The sequence below is a fragment of the Colossoma macropomum genome, unplaced genomic scaffold (genome assembly GCF_904425465.1).
Source record: "Colossoma macropomum unplaced genomic scaffold, Colossoma_macropomum, whole genome shotgun sequence".
NCBI classification, from domain to species: domain Eukaryota; kingdom Metazoa; phylum Chordata; class Actinopteri; order Characiformes; family Serrasalmidae; genus Colossoma; species Colossoma macropomum.
Genome location: NW_023494789.1, coordinates 4,903,884 through 4,929,695, shown reverse-complemented (window position 1 = coordinate 4,929,695; position 25,812 = coordinate 4,903,884). Strand labels below are relative to the sequence as shown.

The 25,812-nt window shown below is 39.2% G+C and overlaps 2 protein-coding genes across 3 annotated transcripts in view; one reads left to right on the top strand and one right to left on the bottom strand.

Moving 5' to 3' along the window:
- tmem198b (transmembrane protein 198b) overlaps nucleotides 1-2,491 on the top strand; it is a 42,302-nt gene extending 39,811 nt beyond the window's left edge. For both annotated transcript variants that reach the window (XM_036569834.1, XM_036569835.1), the window contains one exon: nucleotides 376-2,491. In XM_036569834.1, coding sequence (XP_036425727.1) covers nucleotides 376-525 — 150 coding nt within the window. In that variant the 3' untranslated portion in view covers nucleotides 526-2,491. The remainder of the gene's footprint in view (nucleotides 1-375) is intronic.
- Nucleotides 2,492-5,263: 2,772 nt separating this feature from the next.
- desmb (desmin b) lies at nucleotides 5,264-24,378 on the bottom strand. Its single transcript, XM_036569833.1, has 9 exons — nucleotides 23,701-24,378; nucleotides 17,889-17,949; nucleotides 17,284-17,379; nucleotides 14,351-14,512; nucleotides 12,507-12,632; nucleotides 11,601-11,821; nucleotides 9,781-9,824; nucleotides 7,524-7,612; nucleotides 5,264-5,736 (listed from the first exon to the last, which is right to left on the bottom strand). The coding sequence occupies exons 1-9, from the start codon at nucleotides 24,285-24,287 to the stop codon at nucleotides 5,695-5,697; spliced, it is 1,428 nt and encodes a 475-aa protein (XP_036425726.1). The 5' UTR covers nucleotides 24,288-24,378; the 3' UTR covers nucleotides 5,264-5,694.
- Between the last annotated feature and the right edge of the window lie 1,434 nt (nucleotides 24,379-25,812).

Below are 25,812 nucleotides of genomic sequence, written 5' to 3'. Positions count from 1 at the left end.
TCTCATTCTTCTTCTCTGTCTCTCTCTCAGCCTCTCTTTAGCTTTCCCTACTTGTTTTTTCTCTGTCTCTCACTCATTATCTTTCTAGCTTTCCCTTAGTCTTTCTCTTTTTTCTGTATTGTGCTCTCGCTCTCACTCTTTCTCTCTCACGCACTTTCTCTTAATTTCACTCTCTGTAGCACTGTCTCTATCTGTCTGTCTTTCTCTGTTTCTCACATGTCGACAGTAAGCTTTATTTAATCCAGTTGAGAGGTTTTCACCAACCCCTCCCTCCCTCCCTCCCTCTCTCTCCCTCCCTCCCTCTCTCACTTTCTCATACCTAATTAGCAGCTCTCATTTCACTGTTACTTCAGGTTTCTGCTCTGTTTGTTTCAGAGCTACATCCAGAGTTTCCGTGACCGGCAGGTGGACGGCAGGTACCCCGGAGCCAGACTGTCTGGGGCGCACACTGCTGTGGACATGGACTATGACTGCGGCTCTACTGTACCGCTCACAGCTGGAGCTGGACCCAACCTCCGAGTGTGACGTGTACACACACACACACACACACACACACACACACTCACACACACACACACACACACAGAGAAACACCCTCACACTCTCACACATGTTGACACACTCATCTCTCTGTCGTGGTGCTGTTCCTGACTTCAGATTCTACACAGCCCTACACCAACTGCCTCCTTCTTCTTCTCAGTCAGTGTGTGGTTTGGAGAACTGTATAGAGTGAGTGGCACACTGCAGGTCTGAGCATGTTACTTAAGGACCGTGGGTGTACTCAAGACACGCAGGCACAGAAACACCCTAGCGGCACATACGTGCACACACACCTACACTCTAATGCTGTGTGTGTGCCTGAGCTGTGGCACCTTGTCCCCCAAAAATATTCTTAGTGCAATGAAGCGAGCGACTATAAAAGAAATAAATCTGGGCCCGGTTACATCACATCGTTTTATACATGACGTCAACGTGGCAAAACAGTGTGATAAGAATCCATAAATGTTCGATGTCCGTCCTGCATTATTGCGTTTTTCTTTTTCTCGTGAGGAAGTCATCTCCTGGTGCTGAAACTTTTTGTCTTTGTAACATTAAAGCTGCCCTTTGCCCTCCCATTTCTCTTTGTAAATCTGTGGATCCTACCAGTCGGTGTCTGTACCGTGATTATATCCCACATTCTTGCCCTGGACTGTACCAAATAGCTGTGTATGGTAGGGGAGGGGTTTGCCTTGGGGGGAGGCTCCAGCGGGAGGTTGTCTCAGGAGAATCTGCTCCTTGGCCTTGTTTCAAAGAGGCTGCAGGGGAAAGAGCCATATTACTGCAGACCAACTGGTCCTCTCTGGGACTTGCGATGGCTGGTGGTGATAGGAGGATTAGAGGCAAAGGAATAAAAACAGAAGAACAAGAAGAGCTACTCAGGGACAGCCGGAACAGCATGAACTGTCAAAAAAAATGGACCTGGCAATATGATCCTAGGACCAGCTGGAGGATTTTGGGGGAAAAAAGAAAGTGAAGACTGAAAACGCAGGATTTTTTTCTCTGTTATCGACAAATCCTCCACGATAGTTCACTCATTGCTGTGTTTTTGAAATCGTTTTGCAGTGCCATCTAACGTCTTTGGTGACGCCTTGTAGGTCTTAAGAGCGGGCTGGGAAAACAGGCTCCAGAGGGTCATGATTGAACTTCACGCAGAAAGAAATCCTCGTCCACTGGGCCAGAAATAGATCGACGCGACGCTGTCCTTCCCACATTTCAAGTCTCTTTGATAAACACAAAAAGTTCATCTGTATATCCGTTTTTTATTTTCATTTTTATTTTTTTCTAAGGAATATTCCAGCGATTATTACTGTCTGCTGCATCTATTAAAACACGACTGATTATTGCAATTATTTTGACCCTGTACTTTAATAAAGGAGCCAAAAAAAAACCCGCTGACTGAAGCAACTGCCCATCGTCTTCTGTTAAGCTGTTTTAAGTTTGGTTCTTTGTGAGTACAGGTAACCACGTCAGAACTATTGCTCATAATAATCATCCATACGCTATAGATGCAACAGACAGAGGCTGCAAATCACTGAAGTATTCCTTTAATTCCGCAATACGTCTCAGCAAAGCTGTTACGCTTGTTTGTACATAGCATATGCACATTTAGTATAGCCATCTCCACATTGCCTTTCCTATTTATTTGATTTGAGTTGATTATATTGTGGACTATTTTTTAATTATAGATATTTTTTAATTTATAGGAGCCTGAGCCCCGCTGGGCGAGTGGATGGATATGTTTATTTATTTGTTTGGTTGTTTATTTATTTGCTGAGAAATGCTTTATTTACCATGTCCTGTCTGACAGCAGAGTTTGGTCACAAAGAACTGGAGGAACAGTTCTCATCAGGCCATAAAACCTATGACAATCTACCATTATTCTTCTTCTTATTATTACAAAGCATGTGTTTGTATGGGCCTGGATATTATGATAAACAATGTGATTCCAAAACGTGGTTTGTGATGTTTTTTCTGCTTTCATTGTCTTCACATTCACACTGAAGATCCACAATCTCACACACTCTTCTTTAATACAAACGTTTGGTCGCACCCGGTTAAATGATGTGTTGTTTGGTTTTCTAAGTGAAAATAAGTTAACGCATCTGTCACAGAGAGCACGCGTCTGCACATATATGGAAAAAACATAAAATGTGGCCTGTGCAAAAGTTAAAAGTTGGCACTTTTTGGTGAAACTCAGCAAATAAATATACATTGTGAACTAAAATTGGCCAAAAATTGTCATATTTAAGTTTGTTCCCTGTACATACATACATACATCAGCTAAACTGCTTATCCTTCTTGGTCGCAGTGGGATGCTGGAGCCTATCCCAGCTCTCATTGGGCGGAAGGCAGGATACACCCTGAACAGGTCGCCAGTCCATCGCAAGGGCAGACAGACATACACAGTCACACACACACACCTAGGGGCAATTTTAGCAAGTCCAATCAGCCTGACTGCATGTTTTGGACTGTGGGAGGAAACCGGAGTACCCGGAGAAAACCCACGCAGACACAGGGAGAACAGGCTGTGTAAACGGGTGTCTTAGTAAGCTGTTGGACCTCTGTGAGCTATCAGAACAGCTTCAGTGTGCCTTGGCATAGACTTTAAGGCCCAATCCCGTTTCTTATTTTTGCCCCTACCCCTTATTTTCAAGTGTCACTTTGTCCCTTTAAACTGAGTTACAGGGTAGTGGTTGAAATCTTCCCTATGAAATGGGACCCTCAAATAAAAAGAGCATCACTTCATTAACAGCTACCAGCGCTGCTCTGTAGGCGACCCTGCCAGTCTGCAGTGACAGCAGAGGAGGGTAAAGTTCAGCTCCTCACTGCTGGGCTTTAGTTACATTTAGGGAATCATATCCTTTCAAAGAGGGGGGCAATTATTTATTATCACCACCCCTAATTCTTCAGTGATATGAAGCTGAAGTCGGATATTCACCAGCTTCTTGTTTGAATTTTCCTGTTCCACCTTAAATGGAGCAGCAGTTCTGACGTCTTAAGTGCCAGAATGTAACACATTAGAATGTAATGAATTAAATTGACATTAAACTAAGATAAAACAATGGTTAGTGTAATTTTTTCAATGGGGAAAATTCTCACATTTGTGGATTTCTTCGGTCATTTGTGCAGCCATCTTGCTGGTTTATCACACTCTGTTTGGATTGTGCCTCTGAAAAACCTCCGTTTGGAGGGCCATGTAGCCCTAAAACTTCACCCTACCCCTCTGTCTCAACAAAAATCGGGACACCCTAAACCTAGACGTGAACACACAAAACTGAGGGCTAAGGGCTAAGTGGTAGGGGCAAGGGGTGAAATGGGATTGGGCCTAAAAGTCTCCTGACCCCCTCACTGTAGGGGTCAAGCAGAGCTGTACCATTCTCATGGTAAACGCCACACGTGTAGAATTAGGTGAAGGATGATTCATCTGACCACATCACTTTTTCTCCACATCTCTGTAGAACAGTGCCTGTTGCATCACTGAACTCTCAAATCTGCAACAGTCTTTGTAATAAGCAGTTAATGCACTGCAACTCCTCTGTAACGTCCCTCTCTATGTAATTGTGGACGGACCGTTCTTGCTGATCATGTCCTGCACTGACATCCGCGGTTGAGGAACAGTTTCTTACTCATCATATTGTACAAACCTCATGGCCACAATTTCCAGCCCTATTTACTGATGTCTTTCCCACAGATCTAAATGCAGATGTCACTTTACTTACTGTTTCTATTCAGCACTGGTAATCCAGGCCACTCTTTAGAGTCACTTAGATATTTTCCTCTTGCCACCTTGATCCATAATCGGGATCAACTGGCCTACTTATCATTTTACTAAGTGACGCAGAGGATGGCAGGATATTAATAATAAGTTTTATTATGCAGTGCACCTGTCTGAAAATATCCACACTTCTGTTCACTTATTTATTCAGGTGTTCAGGCTCTTCCGTTAATCTGGCGTCTGTCATATCATCTCATCTCATTTATATATATAATCTCGCTGTTGTCGGAAGAAAACCTTGTATCTCCATTTTTGTCGTTTTTCAGTTAATTGGAAAATGAGTGTTGTCCTTTACATTGTATGTAAATTTCATTAAGTAGGTTTTTTCCTTCTCCTATAAAGTTACCATTTTGGAGATACGAGGTTTTCTTCCAACAGCAGAAAATATAAACAGCAAATGTGTATATATATATATATATATATATATATATATATATATATATATACATTTTCAACTGTTTAGCTATTTTACTCATTATCTGATTTGTGCAGCTCTGCACCCTTTTGTGGTATATCACTGCTATGTTCTCTGGTCTTTGTCATAACAGTGGATGACTGGGGGGATTTGGCCTGTGTTTCATCTCATATATATTCCCTAGTGAATCAGGAAGTCATGGCTGACCATTTAAGTGTTCCTAATCACTCAGTTGAACTTAACATAAAATATGAATGGGAATATACTTCAGTTAGACTTCACTCTTAAGAATTTCTAGGGGTGCCAATAATTGTGGCACACATACATTTCTGAAAAATGTTTTTGTTCATGGTAAGATTTAGTTTTCTCTCTTAGTTATTATACCTTAAATAAAGGTTTGTTTTTAATTAAGAATATTTTTCTACAGCTCATTCTGCTCACCATTACCAGGGGTGCCAGTATTTCTGGTCTCCTTGCAAATCACACAAAAATGTACAAAAACTGACACAAATGAAACAGGTGGACCACCAGGCTAGGGTGCTTGATGCGTCTTTGGTTTATTCTGATTTCTTCATGGCAGTGTCCTCCTCACACACATCATGTCTGAGTTCATTCTCTCCTTTTTCCCCCTCCATCCTTCTCTCTCCCTGTCTTCCTTTCCCCCCTTTAATTACCTACGTTACCCACCCTGTCTTTTGACCTGCGTCCATCCCTTTTTCCCTGATCCCTCGCTCTGACAAGACTAGAGGGATATTCCACATGGGTCCCTTAAGAATTTAGTTCATTAAAAAAAAAAAAGCATGAACTCTATCTTTGTTTCCTCTCTGTGAAGCAGTGCGCTCACCTCACTGATAAGCTGTGTTTGTAATAATGGAAAAAAGCACAGGCTGTGAAGGCTTAGCCTAATGGTTTTATTGAAACTCCTAATGGTTTGTTGCTGTGGTTTAACTTCCTTGTTGGAGGTCTACATGATGTCCTGCTGGTGCTGTGTGGATTCACTCACCACCTGTAGGGGGCGGAACAGAGCAGCATTCACATATAGAGGAAAGTTAACAGAATCAATGCATTTTTCTTCTGTACCATGACTTATTTTTGAATTAAATAGATCAGGGAGGGTTTCTGAGCTAATAGCCTACATATAACCACTGCTAGTGTACTTACTGTGCTCAAAAGTAGTAAATAGTATGCAGTATATGGCCAACATGGAATTCTCCAGTACGCCAAATATACCCAGATAACCTACTACTTTGACCAGACATTCCAGAGCTACAGCATATACAGCATCCCATAATTCTGTGGTCATATGACCCTTTAATACAGTACATGGTATATGATAGTAAGTACACATTAGTACTTAGGGATGAGTCAGAACTTTAGAATATTCGAAAACTAAACTAACACAAGTAAATTAGGATTCTCAATGTGCAAATTAGCTGGTCCCTCATCTTATACATTCTCATAATACCTGTGGGTTTTATCTAACTATGAGTTATATCTGAACTCTGTTCCACCAGAGGGAAGTAAAAAGCCAGTGTCTTATGTATTTGTCAGAGTTTCTTATCTAGTCCCAGGTTCCCAAAGCATCTTGGTGTAAAGACCATCTTAACTGGTAGAGAGAGTGTTCATTGTGGTACTCACTCTACCATTTAAGAATCAGCATTGTGTTAAGATGCTTTCAGGAAACCCAGCCCTGTTTAGTGCCAAAAAGTAAGCACAGAAAGACTACTGTAGCCGGCTAAAGGCTGCCACACATGGGACAAGAAGTGCCCTGCTATGCCGGCAGAGAGTGTCCGGCACCGTAAAGCAGACGGTACAGAGCACAACATAAGCACATAGGAAGTGTCTGAGACAAGTGTCGATAAACATCAAGCTCAACTTCATTTAGTGAATTTATCACTTTAGTGAACTTATCACAGTTGGTATCGGCTAACTAACACTTCAGGAACTTGCTGTGTTCCAGCGAAAAGGTGTGAGGTGAAATACAGTGTGGCTTGGCTGAGGTAAAAACAGATGATTAAATTGTGTCTATTTAACCTAAAGACTTAAATTGGCTGCCTTTCTCAGTGTAAATATCACGTAGGTATTATTCAAATTGATAGTAATCATACTCTAAACTTCTATGAGTACTATGAGTAACATGCAGTATACAGTACATAGAATTTCAAACACAGCCATGATATTTCCCCACTTCCTGGTACAAAGTAACATAATCAAAAACCAGAAGACGTTTTCGTGGCAGGGAATGGCGGCTAATATTATCAGTTATTCGATTTTTTAGCTCCATAAAGTTGGTGTCAGTGTTGGTAGTAGAAATCAGTTGGGCCTTAGTCGATAGCCAAGTCAAATATTACTGAAAAACAAGAACTTTGTCTTTTAAATGGCGCTGTATGATAATTCATGTAACCAAGGACACGAATTAACAAGGTAAAAAGGGCTTTTTTTTTGTAAAAACCCTAAAACCGCCCATGCCACTAAACGGTTTATGGGTAGCTCATATGCTGATCTGCAGGGAGCCATTCAAACTGCTGCATGACCAGACCAGGTTGTTTCCAATTATGTTCTTAATCTCCTCTTATTCACTTCTCTCACTCTCGTATAGCGAGTGAGGCTGCAGTGGACCAGTTCCAGCAGTCAGAGGTGTATGGGAGGAATAATCACAGCTTTCCTGACAAGTCTGCACAGGTTGAATGACAAACGAGGCCTATGCTGACAGTTTGTTTACTTGTAGTGTGTCAGAAGTTGAGATTGTTTTGAGTGAGTGTGTGTGTGTGTGTGTGTGTGTGTGTGTGTTACCTCTCCGTCACGGGTCTCGATGGTCTTGATGAGGACTGTTTTCTTTGAGTGCATTTCAGAGGCTCTTTGTTGGTGCTCTGGGCTGGTCTCTGTGTGACAAACATGGGGTTAAACGAGAATTTCACCGATTTTTTGTAAAAAATTTCAAATTTCTGTAGAATTGTTCACAGTGGTGGTGATAGGAACCAGACGTCCAAAGGGATTAATGCCTCTGAAAGCTCCCTCACAGAAAGCTGTTACTTGAAATGGTTACGAACACACTGCCTGATGCCTGAGACATTGTTTTACAGTACTGTTGAGATGAACACATGGTCTAAAACGTATTTTTTAAATAACACGAGGGTGTAGGAATACATACAGGGTGTCAGATTTACCACTATTTTACCATTATGAACATGAAATATATATTGGTCATATTGGATAGCAATTCAAATGGCTATATTTGCATTGTAAATATCACAACCTTTCTGCAGTGGACCATTTCATATTGACCTTTGATATCAACCATGTCAGACCATTTCATATATTTTTACTTTAACTGTTGTTTGATTCTAATACAGTCAAAGTTCCATCGGTGCACCAAGAATTTTCTTCTTCAATGATGCAATGAAACAATATCAGCCACATCCTGTTGTTATCTGTGAGAATGACTGTGTGAATCATGGATATTACAGAGGACTAAAGTTCTATGTTCACTTTTTCATAACTGACGTAATCAACCACTAATTGCCTCTGTTGAATTTTTATTATACCCCAGCTGTAAAACCACTTTTTGTTTACATCCAATCTTTAGAACAGTCCAAAGCACACTTGTGCAACTCATAATTCATTTCCTGAAACTGATGTACAAATATTGCACATGCAAGAATCCATTAAAGCACTTATAAGGGAAACTCTGGCCAAAGAAAAATGGAACCGCTGCTAAGTATCACTGTTGTCGGAAGAAAACCTCGTATCTCCAAAATGGTAACTTTACAGGAGAAGGAAAAAACCTACTTTACTTGTAATCTAAGTCAATGGAACCAGACTTTTTTCCTCCAAGTCATTTTGGGTCATTTCTTTTGGTCAGTTCATCATAAAATCTACATACAATGTAAAGTTACATACAATTTAAAGGGCAACAGGCATTTTTAAATTATGTCAAAAACTGAAAAACAACAAAAATGGAGATACAAGGTTTTCTTCTGACAGCAGCCATATGTTGAAAACACATCCTACAGCGGTGTCGCCGTGGCCTCCAGAGTGGGATTTTCTAGTTAAAAGACTAGGAACGTCCTTCTGATGATGTATCTTGAAGGGAGGAGGAACTTTTTTTATATTAAAAGAGGAACTTTTAAAAAAAAACTACACTTGCTTTGGGCAGATTTTTGAGGGGTAGGCTATTTTGAAATGGTTTTTATGGTTAGCTTGTGAGTGTAGAAGGAAGGCGGATGGCTAACGTTACTGCTAGGAAGCTGAATGTTTTATTCCTGTCATATAACTATAGCAACTGTCTTCAAATCATCATTACAGCGGAGAGAACATATTACTCAGATGATAGAAATGACTCGTCAGAGCACGTTAGCAAGGTAGCTGGCTATACCTTACTTACAGTATGGCTTTTTTACTTCTTACTACATTACTCTGCCATCTGTGTTGAATAAAGACAGAATTGCTGTTTGTTTTATTTACAACTTTGCCCAAATACTGAGTTACACTAATCTTACATTAATGCTTATTTATTAGCCTATAGCCTATATGTATTAGCCTGCAGATCAGTGACACCACAGGGATTCCTAAACGTTGTATGATTGATCAGTGCAATGCATGCTGGGTAATGTAGTGTGAGAACACCGATGAGACTGAGGGATACAACACTATGCTACAGAATACTGCAGTCTGCAGTTGTGTACTGCAGAATACACAACAAATAGCCTACTGATCTCCAGTTTTAAGCTGGAATTCCCTGTTGGTCCTGGTCCTAAGTACTGATTATTGGATTTAGTGGTCTATTTATGAAGTTTCGGAGGTCTACAGAGCCTAAATGCTTCTCTTCAGTCTTTTAGAAACCTCATTTTTAATGGCTAATTTGTAATCCCTGTCTATGGCCTTGAGTCACCCAGTCACACTCATTCCACCTTCTGGGTCATTTTGTCAGCTCGCTCTGTATATGTGGACCACAGTGCCCCCATGTGGTGTTTGATGATGTGTAGCAGAGTAACACTTTGCTGTGCTGCGAAAAGATGCAAGTTTAAGCCAAATGTATTTTTCCTCTTACCTCTAAAGCTTATGGTGGAGTAGGTCTGCATGGGCAGCGTGATCCTATTGGGTGAAGAAAAAGAAACAAAATTAGACTTGAGAGATGCTCAGAAACAAAAGTGTATGGAAACAACATTACAAGTTATTAGTAAGGTGCTGAACCACTGCGAGCCACCAGTACAGCATGGTTTGGGTTCACTTGTCCCCTTGAAGGGACGGGTCACTGCAGATCAATACAGCATAATTCTGACTGATCACCGTTATGCTATGATAAAACATCTAAAATTATCTTGATGGATCTTCCAGGATGACAGGACCCTCATCCACAGGACACAAGGAGCCATTGAATAGTCTGATGAGTACGAAAGTGATGTAAATTATATGTTATAACCCAATTAAACACCTATGGTAAATTTTGGACTGATGTGTTACACAGCACTCTCCACCACCATTTTCAGAACACCAACTGATGGAATATCTCTTGGAAGATCAGTGCAGATCCATAGATGCCAAGTCACACTTAAGCTGTTCTGGTGGCTTGTAGTGGCTTATTACTTTTTGTAATGACACTTTTTGTTGCTGTAACTGTACAAAACCAAGTATTAGTATTTTGTACTATTTTAACATTTTCCAATAATAGTGAATACCACAAAACTATGAAATACCATATATAGCATTATGCAGAGACCACTTTGCCTTGATGCAACTTTGTACACTCTTGGTGTTCTTCCAAGCAGCTTCGTGAGGAGCCACCTCGGACACTTTTCCAAAAGGCCTGTGGTTGTTCCACATACACTGAGACCCTCCTGTGTCTGAATACTACTTGTTTAGCAGGCGTTTCAACAAAGAATTCAAAATGCATTTTAAGCATTTAAGCATAGCTTTGAAAAATATACGTTAAGTCAGATGTGTCCAAACATTTGACTGGTATTTTGTGTTATTATAATCATTTCTGTTTGATTAGTCGGCTTTTGTAACATTTCTTTGTGGATTTGAAAGGGACGAGTCTTGGGCAAAGCTGCTTTAACCACAACAGGAGCTCACACAGCCTGATGACTGCAGCCTATTTGCTAATGCTCTTGTAATGCTTTATTATTGATTGTTTTTTTTTTTTAGCTTAAAAATCCTGCCACCGCACATTTAAAGGATACCAAAGTGGTTTGATTAAATCTCTTTCTTATTAACTTAATTAGTTTTATTCTGTGCTCCACACAGGATCATTTGCTGCAGGACTGTAAATGCACTGCTCAGCTGAGTTGCTTGTGACATTTTGCTAAACACATTAAAATATTTTAGTAACCAAAGAAGAAATTATTAGTGGGAAATAGACAAAGAAATGCACTAGAAAATCAAAACTGGACATCTGAGATGTGGAGTAAGGTTTTATGGACTGATGAATCTTAATTTGTAATTGGGATCATTTGGATCGTGAGAAGGACAAAATGCAACCAACTTCTAACACCTCTACTTCTGGAGGTGTTGACAAGAAGAATGGGAAAATATCACTGTAGATTTCTTTGAAAAGCTGAAAGCAAGTCTCCTGAAAAGAATGGAAGACATTCTGAGACATTTGATATAATTAGCTGTTGAAATTGTGTAATTCTGTTTTTTTCCTGACACTGAAAAATACATAACTTGTGCTTAATAGTCGTTTTGACAGAATATTTAATAAATGAAAGGGTGGTCTTGGCCTTTTGTCAGAACCTGACCACTAATGAATGAAAAAGAGGGCAGCTGACAAAGTGCATAACAACAGCTACAGTCTGTAACTGTGGTCAGAAAGTAGGTGTTTCTATTAAAGTAGATGGGAATGCTGGCTCCTCAGGCTTGCGGTCCTACCTGCTCTCCTCTCCCTCCAGCAGTTTCCTGTAGGTGGCGATCTCCACGTCGAGGGCCATCTTGACGTTGAGCAGATCCTGGTACTCGCGCAAGTGGCGGGCCATCTCGTCCTTCATGTTGGCAATCTCAGCCTCCAGTCTGGCAATGGTGTCCTGGAAGCCAGAGGCCTCGCGCCCGTGACGGTCCTCCATGTCCCTCATCTGCCTCATCAGAGACTCGTTCTGGAGAGACAATGAAAGAAAAAGGATTAGAAACAAAGGGAGAGATACCACGGATACCATGCTTTAGCACCTGCAAATTGGTTTCTATTATAAATGCATTTAAAATCAACAGATTTATTCCTTTAAGTTATCAAGAAACTACATAAATACATTTCTTAAGGTATCACAATGTTTAAAAGTTTGGAATGGCTGTTTTTATCAATAAAAAAAACAGTTTTGTTGCAGATACATCTATAAAATCATTTTAATATGATATTAGCGCTCTACAACTTCATATATTTTTCAATAATCTGTAAAAAATGAAGACATTTTAGATGTCCTGATTGATGAACAGAGCTGCAGATGGTTATAAAATTATAACGAAAGCTGTACAACACCAAAAATATGGTTATAAAATTAATACTGTGAATGGTCATCATTCCTCAAGATGGATAACTTGACATGAAATTCAAATACATGAAATACATTTAAAGACATCATTGCTGTACCCAAAAAACGCTCCAAAATTACTTGGAATAAAATATTTCTATATCAAATTACATTAAAACCTAATAATGTCTTTGCCTCCTCCATTTTGGAGATACATGTAACAGCAATTATTAATATAACATGCAGTTCCAAACCTTTAAGCAGTGGTCTATGAACGGTACAGACTGCATGTTGATGAGGTATGTATGAAACTCACAGTGCCCTTCAGCGAGTCAATCTCGCAAGTGTAGGACTGAATCTGGTGTCTGAACTCCATGGTCTCCAGCTTGGCCTGTTTCAGTGCCTCATTGTTCTTGGTCACTGCTTGGTTCAGATCTGACACCTGGGGTCAAAGAGTAAAAGGAAAGTGTTACAGCCGAGTTAAACATACGGATTTCCTATGTGACTGTATCCTGACTTTATTAAGCTGCAGTGTTTGTTAGTGAAGTGCCTCATGTATGTATCTACCCAATTAACTGACTGACTGATTCACTCACTCACATTTAGCAGGCTGAAGATTCTCCACATGGGTTTGTCATTAGCACTCAATTAGCTTTTGGTGCTTTATAAAAACAGTGCATTGCATTGATGACACCGTTTGTTTTTTCTACAGCAGGAAGAAAAGGTATTTGCATGCAGAGCTCTAAAATTAAGGGACAATCTACCAATTAATTTTCAGAACTTTAGATACTATATTTTTAAAAGTAGTCATTTTATTCTAGTTTTTATTTAAGATACAGTTTCACGAATTCCCCGGCTAATTTTATCTGTTGTACTATTACTGTTTTAATCTTGTTTTTCATTTTTATTATTATTGTATATTTATTTGTCTATTGATTTGTCATTGTTTATTCAGTTTTATATTACCTAAAGCTGCCTTATCATATTTTCAAGGCCAGTTTTCCATATCTAGATTACACCTAGGCCTAGAAAGAAAAACTCCAATTGTTATTTACTATTGACACTACAGTTCAGTCCAAGACAAGGCCTAATCCATGCCTAGAAACTGGGGCCGAATTCACGAAAGCTTTCTTAAGAAAAAACTTGGGAAGGTTCCTAAGATAAACACTAATAAGTACATAATGTTCTTAATAAACTTAAGTTCTCAAATATTCTCTGAAAGCAATCTTAATTACTTTCCTAAGATTTTCTTAAGATTTTCTTTTGTTTTCTTGTATGCAACTTTGTATTTTACCATGTACCATAAACGATGCGAGATACATTTTGAATTTGTATTAATTGTTATTTCCGTTATTTAGTTTAATCCGTTCAGAGGAGCAAAATGGGGAAAAAACATTAATCCAAGCGTTTAAAAAAAAATTAGCAAACAAGAACCAGAAATGATGGTGGAAGAAACAGCCAACAGGAAAAAAAATCATTGAAAAACATGATAACTGTGGGGTGACGGACGAGGATGAGCAGGAGTAGCAGAGGCAGCGTCCGTGATAAATTTAGACGCTGACCTTGTCAACTTTTACAGCCTAAGACAGTGTCAGACAGAGTCTATCGCAAGGTTAAGAAAACATTTAAGAAAATAATATTTTTAAAAATACCACTTGTTCTTAGAATTATTCTTGAGAAAATTGTTAAGACAAGAAAAAAAGAAAATTCTTAATAATATTTTAGAAAAATAACAACTTCTTGTAGCTTTTTCTTAAGAGTGAAGTTAAGAAAAAGGAAGATTTTCTTTCTTAAGACAATTTTATGAATCTGGCCCTTAGAATGAATATGTAGGGTTTTTTCCAACATGATTTCTCTCTGCTTTCTCGGTTATATATGGTCGATTACAACAGACAATAATTCTGTACTTAGTAATAGAACATATATATATAATATAGTAAAGTAATAGAATATATATATATATATATATATATATATATATGTATATATATATATATATATATATATATATATTTTCTTCACCTTCTATTTTTAACTTTATGAATGTTCTTTTACTGAGTACATGAAAACCGTATTCCTTTAAAGAGAGGACACTGTATAAATAAAGTTAAGTTTTCCTCTCCTCTCTCTTCTCTCTGTATATCCGTTACTGTCTGTCACCTTAGACTTGTACCAGTCCTCAGCCTCGGCGATGTTTTTGGCAGCGATGGCTTCGTACTGAGAGCGGATGTCTCTCAGCGCGCCTGTCAGGTCCGGCTTGGACAGATCCATCTGGATCTGCACCTGAGTCTCCTGCATCTGAGCCTGCAGCTCACGGATCTCCTGAACATACAGAGGGAGAGAGATGTCTGTTAGTATTCAAATGAAGCTATAAGCATAGCTGCGGTCATAATAGGACTCGTGATGGACTCTCTGCTTGTGTACATTTGGCCCTTTAATCGTGACCAGTCATACTGTACTTGAAAGCGGCAGTGCAGTCTGCAGTAACAGATACAGCCCTGTAATTAAGCCCTGACGATCACACTCTCACAAGATGCTCAGAGGAAATAATCACTGTGTGGCTGTATATTTAGCTCTTTGTGGGGACAAAATGTTCCCAGTATGGTAGAAAAGAAGACCATTCGGACATTTTGGGGTCACTTGGCTGATCCCCAGAGGACAAATAATTTAGTTGAAAAAAGTAAAACGTTTTCAGGTTGGTTCCTGAGTGGTTGGGTTAGATGTAGCACAGCAGCTGTTACCTACACTGTGGGAGAGCAGGGCACAACCTATCACATGGTTTTTGCTAATGACTTTAAAAATATCTGAGCAGTATGTATAATTATTTTATACAAGCAACCTACACATCTCTGCTGCAAACAAAAATGTAAGCCTTGTTTCCAGCATCTACCGTTTATGAACTATTCAGATGAACATGACACGAGTACAAATGTTACAACTTACCCCTTAGGTAGGGTAAGCGGTAACGTTGCAAAGGCGGGTTGTTATATTTGCTGTAAAAGTTTGGTAAAAATGATGTAAACCCATTTAATTCAGTACAGTTTCTTTGTTGTTGTTTAAATCAGATGAACTTTTCATCATAAATACATTAAAATATATGCATCTATATATTATGTGAATATGATGAAAGAGACAAACGCTGCCAAACTGTAGTAGAACCGCACAGATCAGCACAAATGTATATCTCTTATATACATAACATCTATAGTACATTTTTGATTAGTCTGTAAATAAAAAGGCACCAAAAAATTCACTTGAACTAATATGCATTGATATGGACTTGTTTACAGTGGTAGGTATATTGTAGTTGTGTTAAAGGGCCCATGTCCTACATTTCTCTTGTATTAATTTTTTTCCATGATATCCACTTATGACATTTGTGTGGTTTTATGTACCAAAAAATATCATAGTCCATTTATACGTGACCATTTTCTTTCTTTATGCCTTACAAAATAAACTGGCTTGTTTTTCTTAATGTGCAATTAAGACTAATGTATGTAAATGACCCCTGCTGGCTGCCCTGTATTGTGCCTCATTCAGAAAGCAATCTAGGCTGAAACATTCCTTGTTACTTCAGCGTGAATGGGCGGGGCTAAACTGCAGATACATGTAAATATGTTTTCATGACACAGAACAAAAACAATTAATCTAAAACAGGCTGGTTTTGCAGCTTAGTTTAAATCAATAAACTGTATGGACCGGGAAGTGAACAGTACATTTTGAAACTTTAACATTGTTACATACTACAAGCAAGGAAAATTTGTTTTTACATGAGAAAGGGTGCTTTAAAATTAATCCCACCATGTGGAAGCTGTGGCTTTCAGTGTGAGAGCTAGCCAGGCTGCTAATAAAGTATGAAGAGATTAAAAAATATATAGTTGTGAATTCTGTCACTTATACACACATTTGTGTATTGAGGTTTGTGGTGAATCTTGAAAATTATCTGTCCAACTGCTGTGAAAATGCAATGATATTGCTATCCTAGGGTTTCAGTTGTGATTTTTCTGTTCTGGCTGCTATATTTGGGACCGAATTTCTGGCTTTGCTGCTCCGCACGAATGTAACTAGAGGGGAAAAAGGGGGAAATTACTCTCCTTACTCTGGAAGAGAAAAAATGTTACCTTGACAAATTCCATGATATAGGCTGAGATCCTTATACAGTTTCCCCCTGAACTCCTGGTCCCACTTAAACTGGCGGAAAAGCTACAAAATTTGTGTTGTCTTGACATTTATATTTATCTCATACTCAGCCCCTCTCCATATTCTGGAGAGTCTCTCAAAGCATTTAAAAGCACAGAAGCCCACCGGCTCTTCACGTCAGGGCGGGTAAAGGACCCCATGGTGTTGCATAAAGAGGAGATAAACGCTGTCATCATAGGAGGGTAACAACATCAGCTAATCAACACAGAAGTGAAAAACGCCGGCCTTTAGATAACTTTAGCTAATGTTAGCAGTCGTCCCCCTAACGGAGCTGCAGACAGCTGGTATAACTTCACTCTCTGTTTCTGGAGATTTAAATGAGGTTTGAATGGAGAAACATAAACGTTAAATATCAGACTGAATGTTGTGGGTCGGAAAACGACGTCGTGTTTCAACAGACGTGATTCTGTAAGTTTGCTGGTGCAGTTAGTTCAGAGTTCAGCTCCAGTCCTGAAACCTTCACTGCATAACTGTGGTTTCCTGGTTAAAATACCTGATATTATTAGCTAACGAATCCCTTCTTGAGCTAAACGGGTGTGAACAGCAGAGAGAAACACTGAACTATACAGTGCAGCGGCTCCAAGCCTGGAGTTCGAGAACACTGAATTAAAGGTCTGTATGTCTCTCGTCTCTCGGCTTCTGACGCGTCTTGCAGTTTAATCATTCACAAAGCACAGCGAATTGAAGGCATCGCACAGCACAGTTACTTCTGATTCAGTCCTCAAAATGGCAGCTATACAGTGTGACGCCATGAGAAATGTGAGAATAGAAACATCACCAAAAGCATGTTCTACTTGGACTAGCAACATTTAAAAAAAATCAATGGAAACACCTCACAAAAACAGGAAACACCAATGTGTGTTTATGTTTTAATAAGCATAGGCTGATCTGACCTCTTCGTGGATCTTCTTGAGGAAGGCGATTTCCTCTTGCAGAGTTTCTATGCGCCTCTCTAGATCCAGACGGGCCAGTGTGGCAGCATCCACATCCTGTTTAATTAAGAGATTTTAGTATAGGATTAATGACAGTAAAGATTTATTGAGATATCATTATTTCACACTACACTCCATAATACAATAATATAATACACTAATATAATATAAGCTTCACAAAACTTGAGGGTTCCTACACAAAGTGCTTGGACCCCTATAATATAATATAATATAATATAATATAATATAATATAATATAAGCTTAACAAAACTTGAGGGTTCCTACACAAAGTGCTTGGACCCCTATGATATAATATAATATAATATAATATAATATAATATAATATAATATAAGCTTAACAAAACTTGCGGGTTCCCACACAAAGTGCTTGGACCCCTATTACATTATATAAAGTAACATAAGCTTAACTAAACTTGAGGGTTCCCACTCAAAGTGCTTGGACCCCTTGAAAAAGTGAAAAAACAAGGAAATCCAAATGCTCTTTCTTAGGTAAAGCTCTAAAAGCATGGAGAACTTGGTGTTCCACTATGAGAGTAATACGTACAGCTCTGAAAGCTGCAAGGTTGTTCTCAGCCTCCTCTCTTTGTGCGATCTCCTCCTGGAGCCTGCAGCGAGGGACAATACAGAGATATGAAGCTTATATTTATGAAGGCCACTTCTTTCCTCTCCTTTTATAGAGGCGAGCACTCTCTCATTCTCTTTCCCTCGCTCATACACACACTCCCTCTTCTCCAGGGCATGAGGCCAAAGATGCCTTGATACTGCGTCCTGAATAGGAAGAAAAGCTGAGGAAATGTAAACTGTGTTTGTGTATGTGTGTGTCAATCACTTCCTTTATACAAAAGCCTGTTCGAACAGTTTGCTTCCCAAGGTCTGGTTTTGTTGCCTTTGCTTGTGATAATTATGGCTGCGCCAGAGCAAGACAGCCATATACTGACCATGGAAAACTGGAGACATTTGAACTTTGAAATTTGAACTTTCTCACTGTTCCTTTCCAGTTAAAGTGACCCTGAATCAGAAATCATAATGCGTTCCATACTAAGATGCATTTCCAAGTATCATTGAGGGTCTGTGAGGTAGCTGAGGGTTTTTGTTCCACAGACTTCTGAGGTTGTGTCGTCACTCTGTGGTCAATGTCATGCCCATATTAGGAGCTGCTTTTCTCTATGACAAAAATGAATGGCGTTTTCAAAAATTGCCCCATCACGTCCTGTGGTAAACAAAATATTCTGGTGCAGATACATTTTAACATATGGACATTTCTCTGCCGAACGTCATTGGATCCTCGGAATTACGAGTTCATTAAGGAGCCGAAATACAAGTATTGCTACATGCAAGCTAACTCTGCTGCGCACTGAACTACCATCTTTAGACTAGCGACCTCATCAAAATACCCCAAACAAACCAGCTGGCTTTGTCAAATGTGGTATTTAAGAGGCTCTGGACATCTTGAAGTTCAATAGTAGACTTACTTTCATGCAACATCATTTCAGTGCACAGCCGTTTTAGCTGGTTTGTAGCTTGTATGCAGCATTATTTGTATGGTGACTGCTAAACATCCAGGACATTCAATGGGAAAATATACATAAGACAAAACCATTTTGTTTACTACAGGGTGCAGATAGTCTATGATAGGTGAGGGTCGCGGTTGGGAAGGTGAAACATGATATTATTGGTTAATTTTATCGTTCCCCTCCTGCTGGCACACAGTGATGTAGCCAAAATCAGAATAAGTTTTAGAGGCGGACAAAAGGATTACACTCCCATCAAAAATATGATGTGTAACATGACCAGAGATATGAACTACGTTTTTAAAAAGGTAAGATAAAAATACTTTAAGGGTGGGTGGCACCAACAAGGATTCAGCTTAAACTTTAAATTGATTAAATCAAGGTTTATTTATTAATCTTGTAGAATCAAGCCTAGTTAAAAAATAATCAGGGTTACATTTAAACCAACATTTTAATCCTGGATTACTTTTACAGTACATTAAACTCCATTCAAGGATTAAATTTTAACTTCCAATTTTGGTAGTTAAAATTTACAGTATGAGATCAAAAAATAGGCTGAACACAGAACACGGTTTTGCTGAACTAGTTAATTTAGCATGAACAGCTCAGCAGGGTAGCTAGCTAACAGGCTACTCTAGTAACACTCCCTGTTAGGCTTTAGATTTAAGTAATTATCCAGCTTTTAGTGTAAAACTGCAATTTACAGAATCACATACAGAGCGTCTGTATTTTAAATATTTTGATTCAAATTACCAAAAGGTTTTGTGTTAATATAAAAATATAAAGCAAAAAAGGTAATATTTCAAGTGTATTTAGCTTCATTAAAGGTTCATTAAAGTATCTTACTCGGTATGAACAGTAGGCTGGGTAGGGTTCTTTAGCAAAGACGTTCTATACAGAACCATGTATGTTCAAAGAACCCTTTGCATTATTCAAGGGTTCTTTGTATCGTGAAAATGTTCTTCACGTTGATGAAAAATGTGCTGTATATGTACTGTATTTTTGAAAAGGGTTCTATATGGCACCAAAAAGGGTTCTTCTATTGTTATGGTGTCAGGTTTGTTACTGTAGAAGAACCCTTTTCAAAAAGGTTCTATATAGAACCATCTGCAGCACATTCTCCATCAATCTGAAGAACGCTTTCACGATGCAAAGAACCCTTTAATCATGCAAAGGGTTCTTTGAGTGTTCATGGTTCTATATAGAACCACTTTCTTTACTAAAGAACCCTTGAAGAACTATCATTTTTAAGTGTGCAGACAGTAGGTGGGCAGTGCAACTGCCTACTCTTCCCTGGTATGAACAGTAGGCAGTTGCACCAGCTGAATGTAAGTCTGATCGTGAGTCAGGCTGGATGTAAAGTTTATCCAGAACAAGTTGAGAGTTGTTTAAAACTAATGATACATCAGATTTCAGTTCTTGCACAGATGATGTTTTTCACCATCTGCAGCCAAACAAAACAGAAAAAGCTAGAGCCATAAATATGAAGGTAACTAACAGTCATCTTTCTGTATTACACAGTTAGTTCAGGTAAAGTATATCAGTCATATTTCTACTGTTGTGGGGCATTTTGAGTAAATATGAATGTAGAGGCAGTTCATGTTCAAACTAGCTTATAATTAATCTTGCATTCAGCTGGTGCAACAGGTGAAGAACAAATTTGTGAAGCATGCCATTATTCCCAAAGCAGCTGTGTCACAGATGTCATCTGATATTGTTTACAATAAAATAAACCTTATTAGTCTTGAATATGTTAAGTTAAAAGACCAGTTAAGTCAGAAAAATTGAATATTAAATGGATATTAGCAGCCACCAGTTATGATTGTGGCTACTAGCTTTCATTAGCTTTACATTTGTTCAAACTTTTACTTTAAGTTACTGTAAACTGCCAAAGGAAACATGCTTAAAACTTTGAAAAGCTATTCTATTAATAGGCATTCATATCAGCATTCATATCAGACTTTTACCTTAAATACTATTAGCTGTAGTCGGAGGTAATTCTCTAACAAATGCACTACACCTGTGCTTTGCAGCCCTTCACTGCATTTCTAACCCCAGCAGTGAAAGCTGATCCCTCTCACATGCTCACTACTCCTCCACCCCTCTCTCCAAACTCAACTGCAGGCCATGTTCTGGCGCTAAACATTTAGAGCATCCACCCAGCAGCGTGGCAGCCTGAGCTCAGAGCCATGCCTAAATATAGCATAGGCTTTATCCACTGGCTGAGAAACAGTCTGTGAATATAAACACATGATGACACATGTATCACACACACACAAGCACACAGCATCTGAGGACGCTGCACCACATTACAGACAGCTGTACAGAAATAACTCTGGATGCTGGTAACCTTGTGTCCAAACGACATCTCTGCTCTTCTAGAATGAGCTTTACAGTGTTTTTTCCCTCGGTGCCACAAGAGTCACAATCTGCTGCATCACTGCCAGCTTCAGCGTATTAATTTAGCTGTAGCACAAGTTCCTGTGTTGTTGGCTACTGTTTACTGTGTCCTCACTATGTCAGCGCTGGCCTGAGGGGAGCAGAGGGAGTGCACGTGTTTTTGTGCGTTGCTTGGGGGCAATAGTAAGTGTCTGACCCCGCTGGCCCTGAATGTCAGTTGATAAGGACAGTTATGTAATGTGTTTTGAGTTCTGACAAGATACAGGAAAGTATATAATTTGTGACACAATATAGTGAATTTTCTCATACTTTCTGTATGAACTCTAACTAAAGTGAATGCATGCTTCAATATGGTATACAGTTCATAATTTCACAACAGTGGTACAAACTAGGGGTCTGTAATATGACAGTATGCGATTGTTTTCAATAAATTATGTCACAATATGCTTTTCTGAGCATTGTGGACATTGCCAGTACTTAAAGAGCCTATATTAAGCAATTTTTTGAGTATTTAAATTTTTTCCCCTATAAGGATTGTATGGTTTGGTGTTGCAAATCATTTTTACATGACCATTTTCCAACCTCTGTTAATCCCTTAGAATTTAACAGGCTGCTTGTCTTATTGTACGCTTAGGGCTGACATATGAAAATAGCATCTGACTGGCTGCCTTTTGTTTTGTCTCATTCAAAAGCAGCACGTTGCTGTTGTCGGATCAAAACCTTGTATCTCCAAAATAGTAACTTTATAGGAGAAAGAAAGAACATACTTTACTTTTAACGCAAGTCTATGGAACCAGACTTTTTTCCACGTCATTTTGGGCTGTTTCCTTCAGTCCATTCATCAGGAAATTTACATACAACGTAAAGGACAACAGTCTTCAAATTATGTCAAAAAGAGAAAAGTGACAAAAATGGAGATACAAGGTTTTGTTCTGACAGCAGCTATACGCTGAAACCCTGCTTATAACTTCACCAAAAATGGGCGGGGCTAAATTGCTACAGGCAGACATATGCACTGTAAAATATGGTTCATCAGTTTGAAATAAATACTTCATGTGATAGCAAGCAAATGAACTAGTTTTATTCAACTCAAAATTACTTTTTATTGAAGAAATTGTTCATTTGAAGTGTTTAAGTTGAATAAAACTAGTTAATGCTTGTTACCACATGAAGTATTTTTTTCTATTTTTTACAGTATTTAAATGCATAGTTTTCATGATATCACTAAAGCAATGAATTCAAAACATGATGTATTTGCAGCTTAGCTGCCATATATGGACTGCATAGACATACAGTATCTTTTATTATTTGGTACAGTATTACATACTGTACCAAAAACTCCGTATAGATTATTCTATTGTGTTTTTGTATGTAATTTGTGCATGTGCTAGCTGCTGACTGTGAATGTGAGTAGCGTGAGCGCAGGAAGTGCCTTAAAATCATCTCGATAAGAACTGTCAATCTGTCAAAGCATCTAATATGAAACTGATGGATAAAGATCCCAGTATTACAGAAGAGAGAGCCACAGTCTCACCTAATAAACAGGCCATTCTTTAGGAAAAACTCTGTAGGCATTACATCTTATTAATAAAGATAATATGAAAGCAGCTGTTTTTAAACCTTTTCTAGTGGCTAGTTTAAGTTTTCAAGCCTAACTGCCTGTATCTTGTTCAAAGGCAGTGACAGTGATGGCCCTTTAACATTAAGTTTACTCTGATTGGCTATTTTTCTCTAAAGTACTGAGAGGACTTTCTATTTGATACAGATTTGTATGGTTTAAGAGATTAACAGAAGTAAAGTAATAATAGTGAGTTTACTTTTCCATGACGTAATCAGTAATGCGCAGTAGAGACTGAGAGAAGTTATTAGTAATTTGTAATGAATTACATTTTTTGAATAACTATCCCAAAACTAATAAATAGCCCTGTTTAATTGGATTTGGTGTAGTTACCATATATAAAATGTTGAATAAAAATCATTCTGTTCAATCATTGTACATTGTTCCAAACTGTATACACTGTAATGTGTATCATGTATTGTGAAAAAAGTCTATTATACTTTTGCCATATTGCCCGGTCTTAGCATAAACTCTAATCCTTTTAAAAAGGCAGTTATTGAACATACTGTAACAGCTAGCAGCTAAAAGTATCCTATCCCCCCTACTCCATGCCTCCAGCCTTTTATTATTTCTGAAAGGAACTGATAAGTGTAGTGTAAACAATACATATAAACTCACACTTTTGTGCTAAATTACACAGAACTGAATACATGTATCATATACTATACTGAAGCATACAAGTGCATCTTCCAGATGTAGCATACATGCATCTATATGGTATCCAATACATACTTCCACATTTTCACTGTTATAAATCCTTATTAAACATGTAGTAACAGATATAATCCACCCTTATTCTAGTTCTTTGACCCCTAGCTCCCCTTTACCTGAGCTTGAGCTTTTGCAGGTCGTCGGCCAGGTTGTCGCGTTCCACCTCCACACGGGACCTCTGGTTGGTGACGACCTCCACCTGCCGTCTCAGCTCCCTCATCTCCTCTTCATAGAGGTCGGCGATGCGGGTGGGTTCGCGGCCCCTCAGCCGCTCCACCTCCACCACCAGGGCCTGGTTCTGCTGCTCAAGAAAGCGCACCTTCTCGATGTAGCTGGCGAAGCGGTCATTCAGGTGCTGCAGCTCGGCCTTCTCATTGGTGCGCGTCTGCAGGAACTCTTGGTTGAGGGCGTCGGCCAGGTTGAAGTCCAGCGTCTCACCCAGGCCAGATGCATACGAGCGGGATACGCCCGCTGACAGGCTGGGGAGGGCGTAGGAGGAGGCGCGGTAGCCGGAGTAGCTGGGAGAGCTCGAGGCCGTCTTGGTCACCTCGTAGACCCGGGAGCTGACGTGGGAGCCCCCAGAGCCACCCAGCGAGGAGCGGCTGAACATGGCCCGGGACATGGGTGGGGTGACGAAACCAGGGCCACCGAAGGCGCGGCGGTACGAGGAGGACTGGGAGGAGGCGTAAGAGGAGCGGCTCATTTCGGACACAGACAGGCTCCCCAGAGGAGAGAGACAGGAGTGAGGGCAGGACGAGCTCGGCTGAGGCTATTTGTAGAAGGCAAACCCTCTTTACACATCCCCTCCCCAAAGGCACAAAGACAAACCCATCCCAACCCCTCCCTCACCATTCTCACCAAACCTCATCTTCTATCCTTGTCCACTCTGGTCATTACCTTCTGTTCCTGCTTCCATTTTCATCATCATTATAATCATCATCATCAGTTTAACCCCTCTGAGCCCAGGCTCTTCACTTTTTACTCTTAAGACTTCAGTAGCTGCACTCTTAAAAAGTCTTTGGAGTGGTGCCCATAGAAGAAAAACGTTTTCCCTGAAGAACCTTTCAGTTAGTGGTTCTTTAAAGAACTGTTTCTGTGAGTGAGATGTGCAAATGTGAAGAATATCTTTTTTAATGTAAGGGTTGTGTACACTCTTAAAAATAAAGGTCCCTATTTGGTTCTTGGCTTGGACATACAGTTCTAGGAAAAATCTTTAACCAGTAAAGAACTTGTGTGGAAGTTCTTTAAACTTTGAGAAGCTTCTTCCAACTCCAAATCTCATTACCAAAACTGTTTTTTAAAGAACCATCCATTGAAAAGTTATTTGAGAAACAAAAATAAAGTGTGGCATCACTCCAAAGAAACCTTTTGGCATCTTTAATCATCACTGTACTGGATATAATAATTAGAAAGAGGATCGAAACCTCTATTACTGGTCTCTTAGAAATTAAATTTATCAAGATTTCTGTATAATTAAAAGGTTAAGATAACTATCCCAACACTGATAATAAACTAATAAAATAAGTTATCTTGTTATATAACAAAATAATGCTCTCTGCAGAATCTCTAAATTGGTATTTTTCATGATGCATGCGGTTGTTTAGTGTTCTTTTAGCTCGGATGAATTCCACCATATGCTCAGAAAAGTGTACTGTGGCATAATTTATCATGATTATAATAACATATCAGCATATTGTTTGTCTAGTGTCATGTTAATGGGGATTCCAACCCTACTGAACAAATGAGTTGCATCAAAATGTTTTTTAAGAACAATTCACTAAAAGGTTCCTTAGGGAGCCAATATGGTTCTTCTTGGGCTTTATTACAATGTTTTAGCACCTTTAGTACATTTAAGAGTGTAGACTGTGGTCCCCAACCTGCTTCTCAGGGCTCCCCAGATGATGCACATTATTGTTCCAACCCAACTCGCAACTTTCTCTCTCTCTCTCTCCTCTTTATCTTTCTAACCTTTTAGCTGTTCATTGGTCCTGGTTACGTATGTAGCCAGCTAACTGTATTTAACCGTCAGTGTGGATGTAGACAGAGAGGATGAGAAAGGAGCATTGACTTTATTTCATTCATGGTCAGCCTGCCAATGTTCAATAACTACTTCAAGCACTAACTCAAGAACTTTTAGAAGTTGTTCCACAACGATTCATTGGGTTATTGATAGTAAAGTGGGAGTTAAAGCTACACTGTGTAAGATTTGGGGATTTGGAGACCTCTGT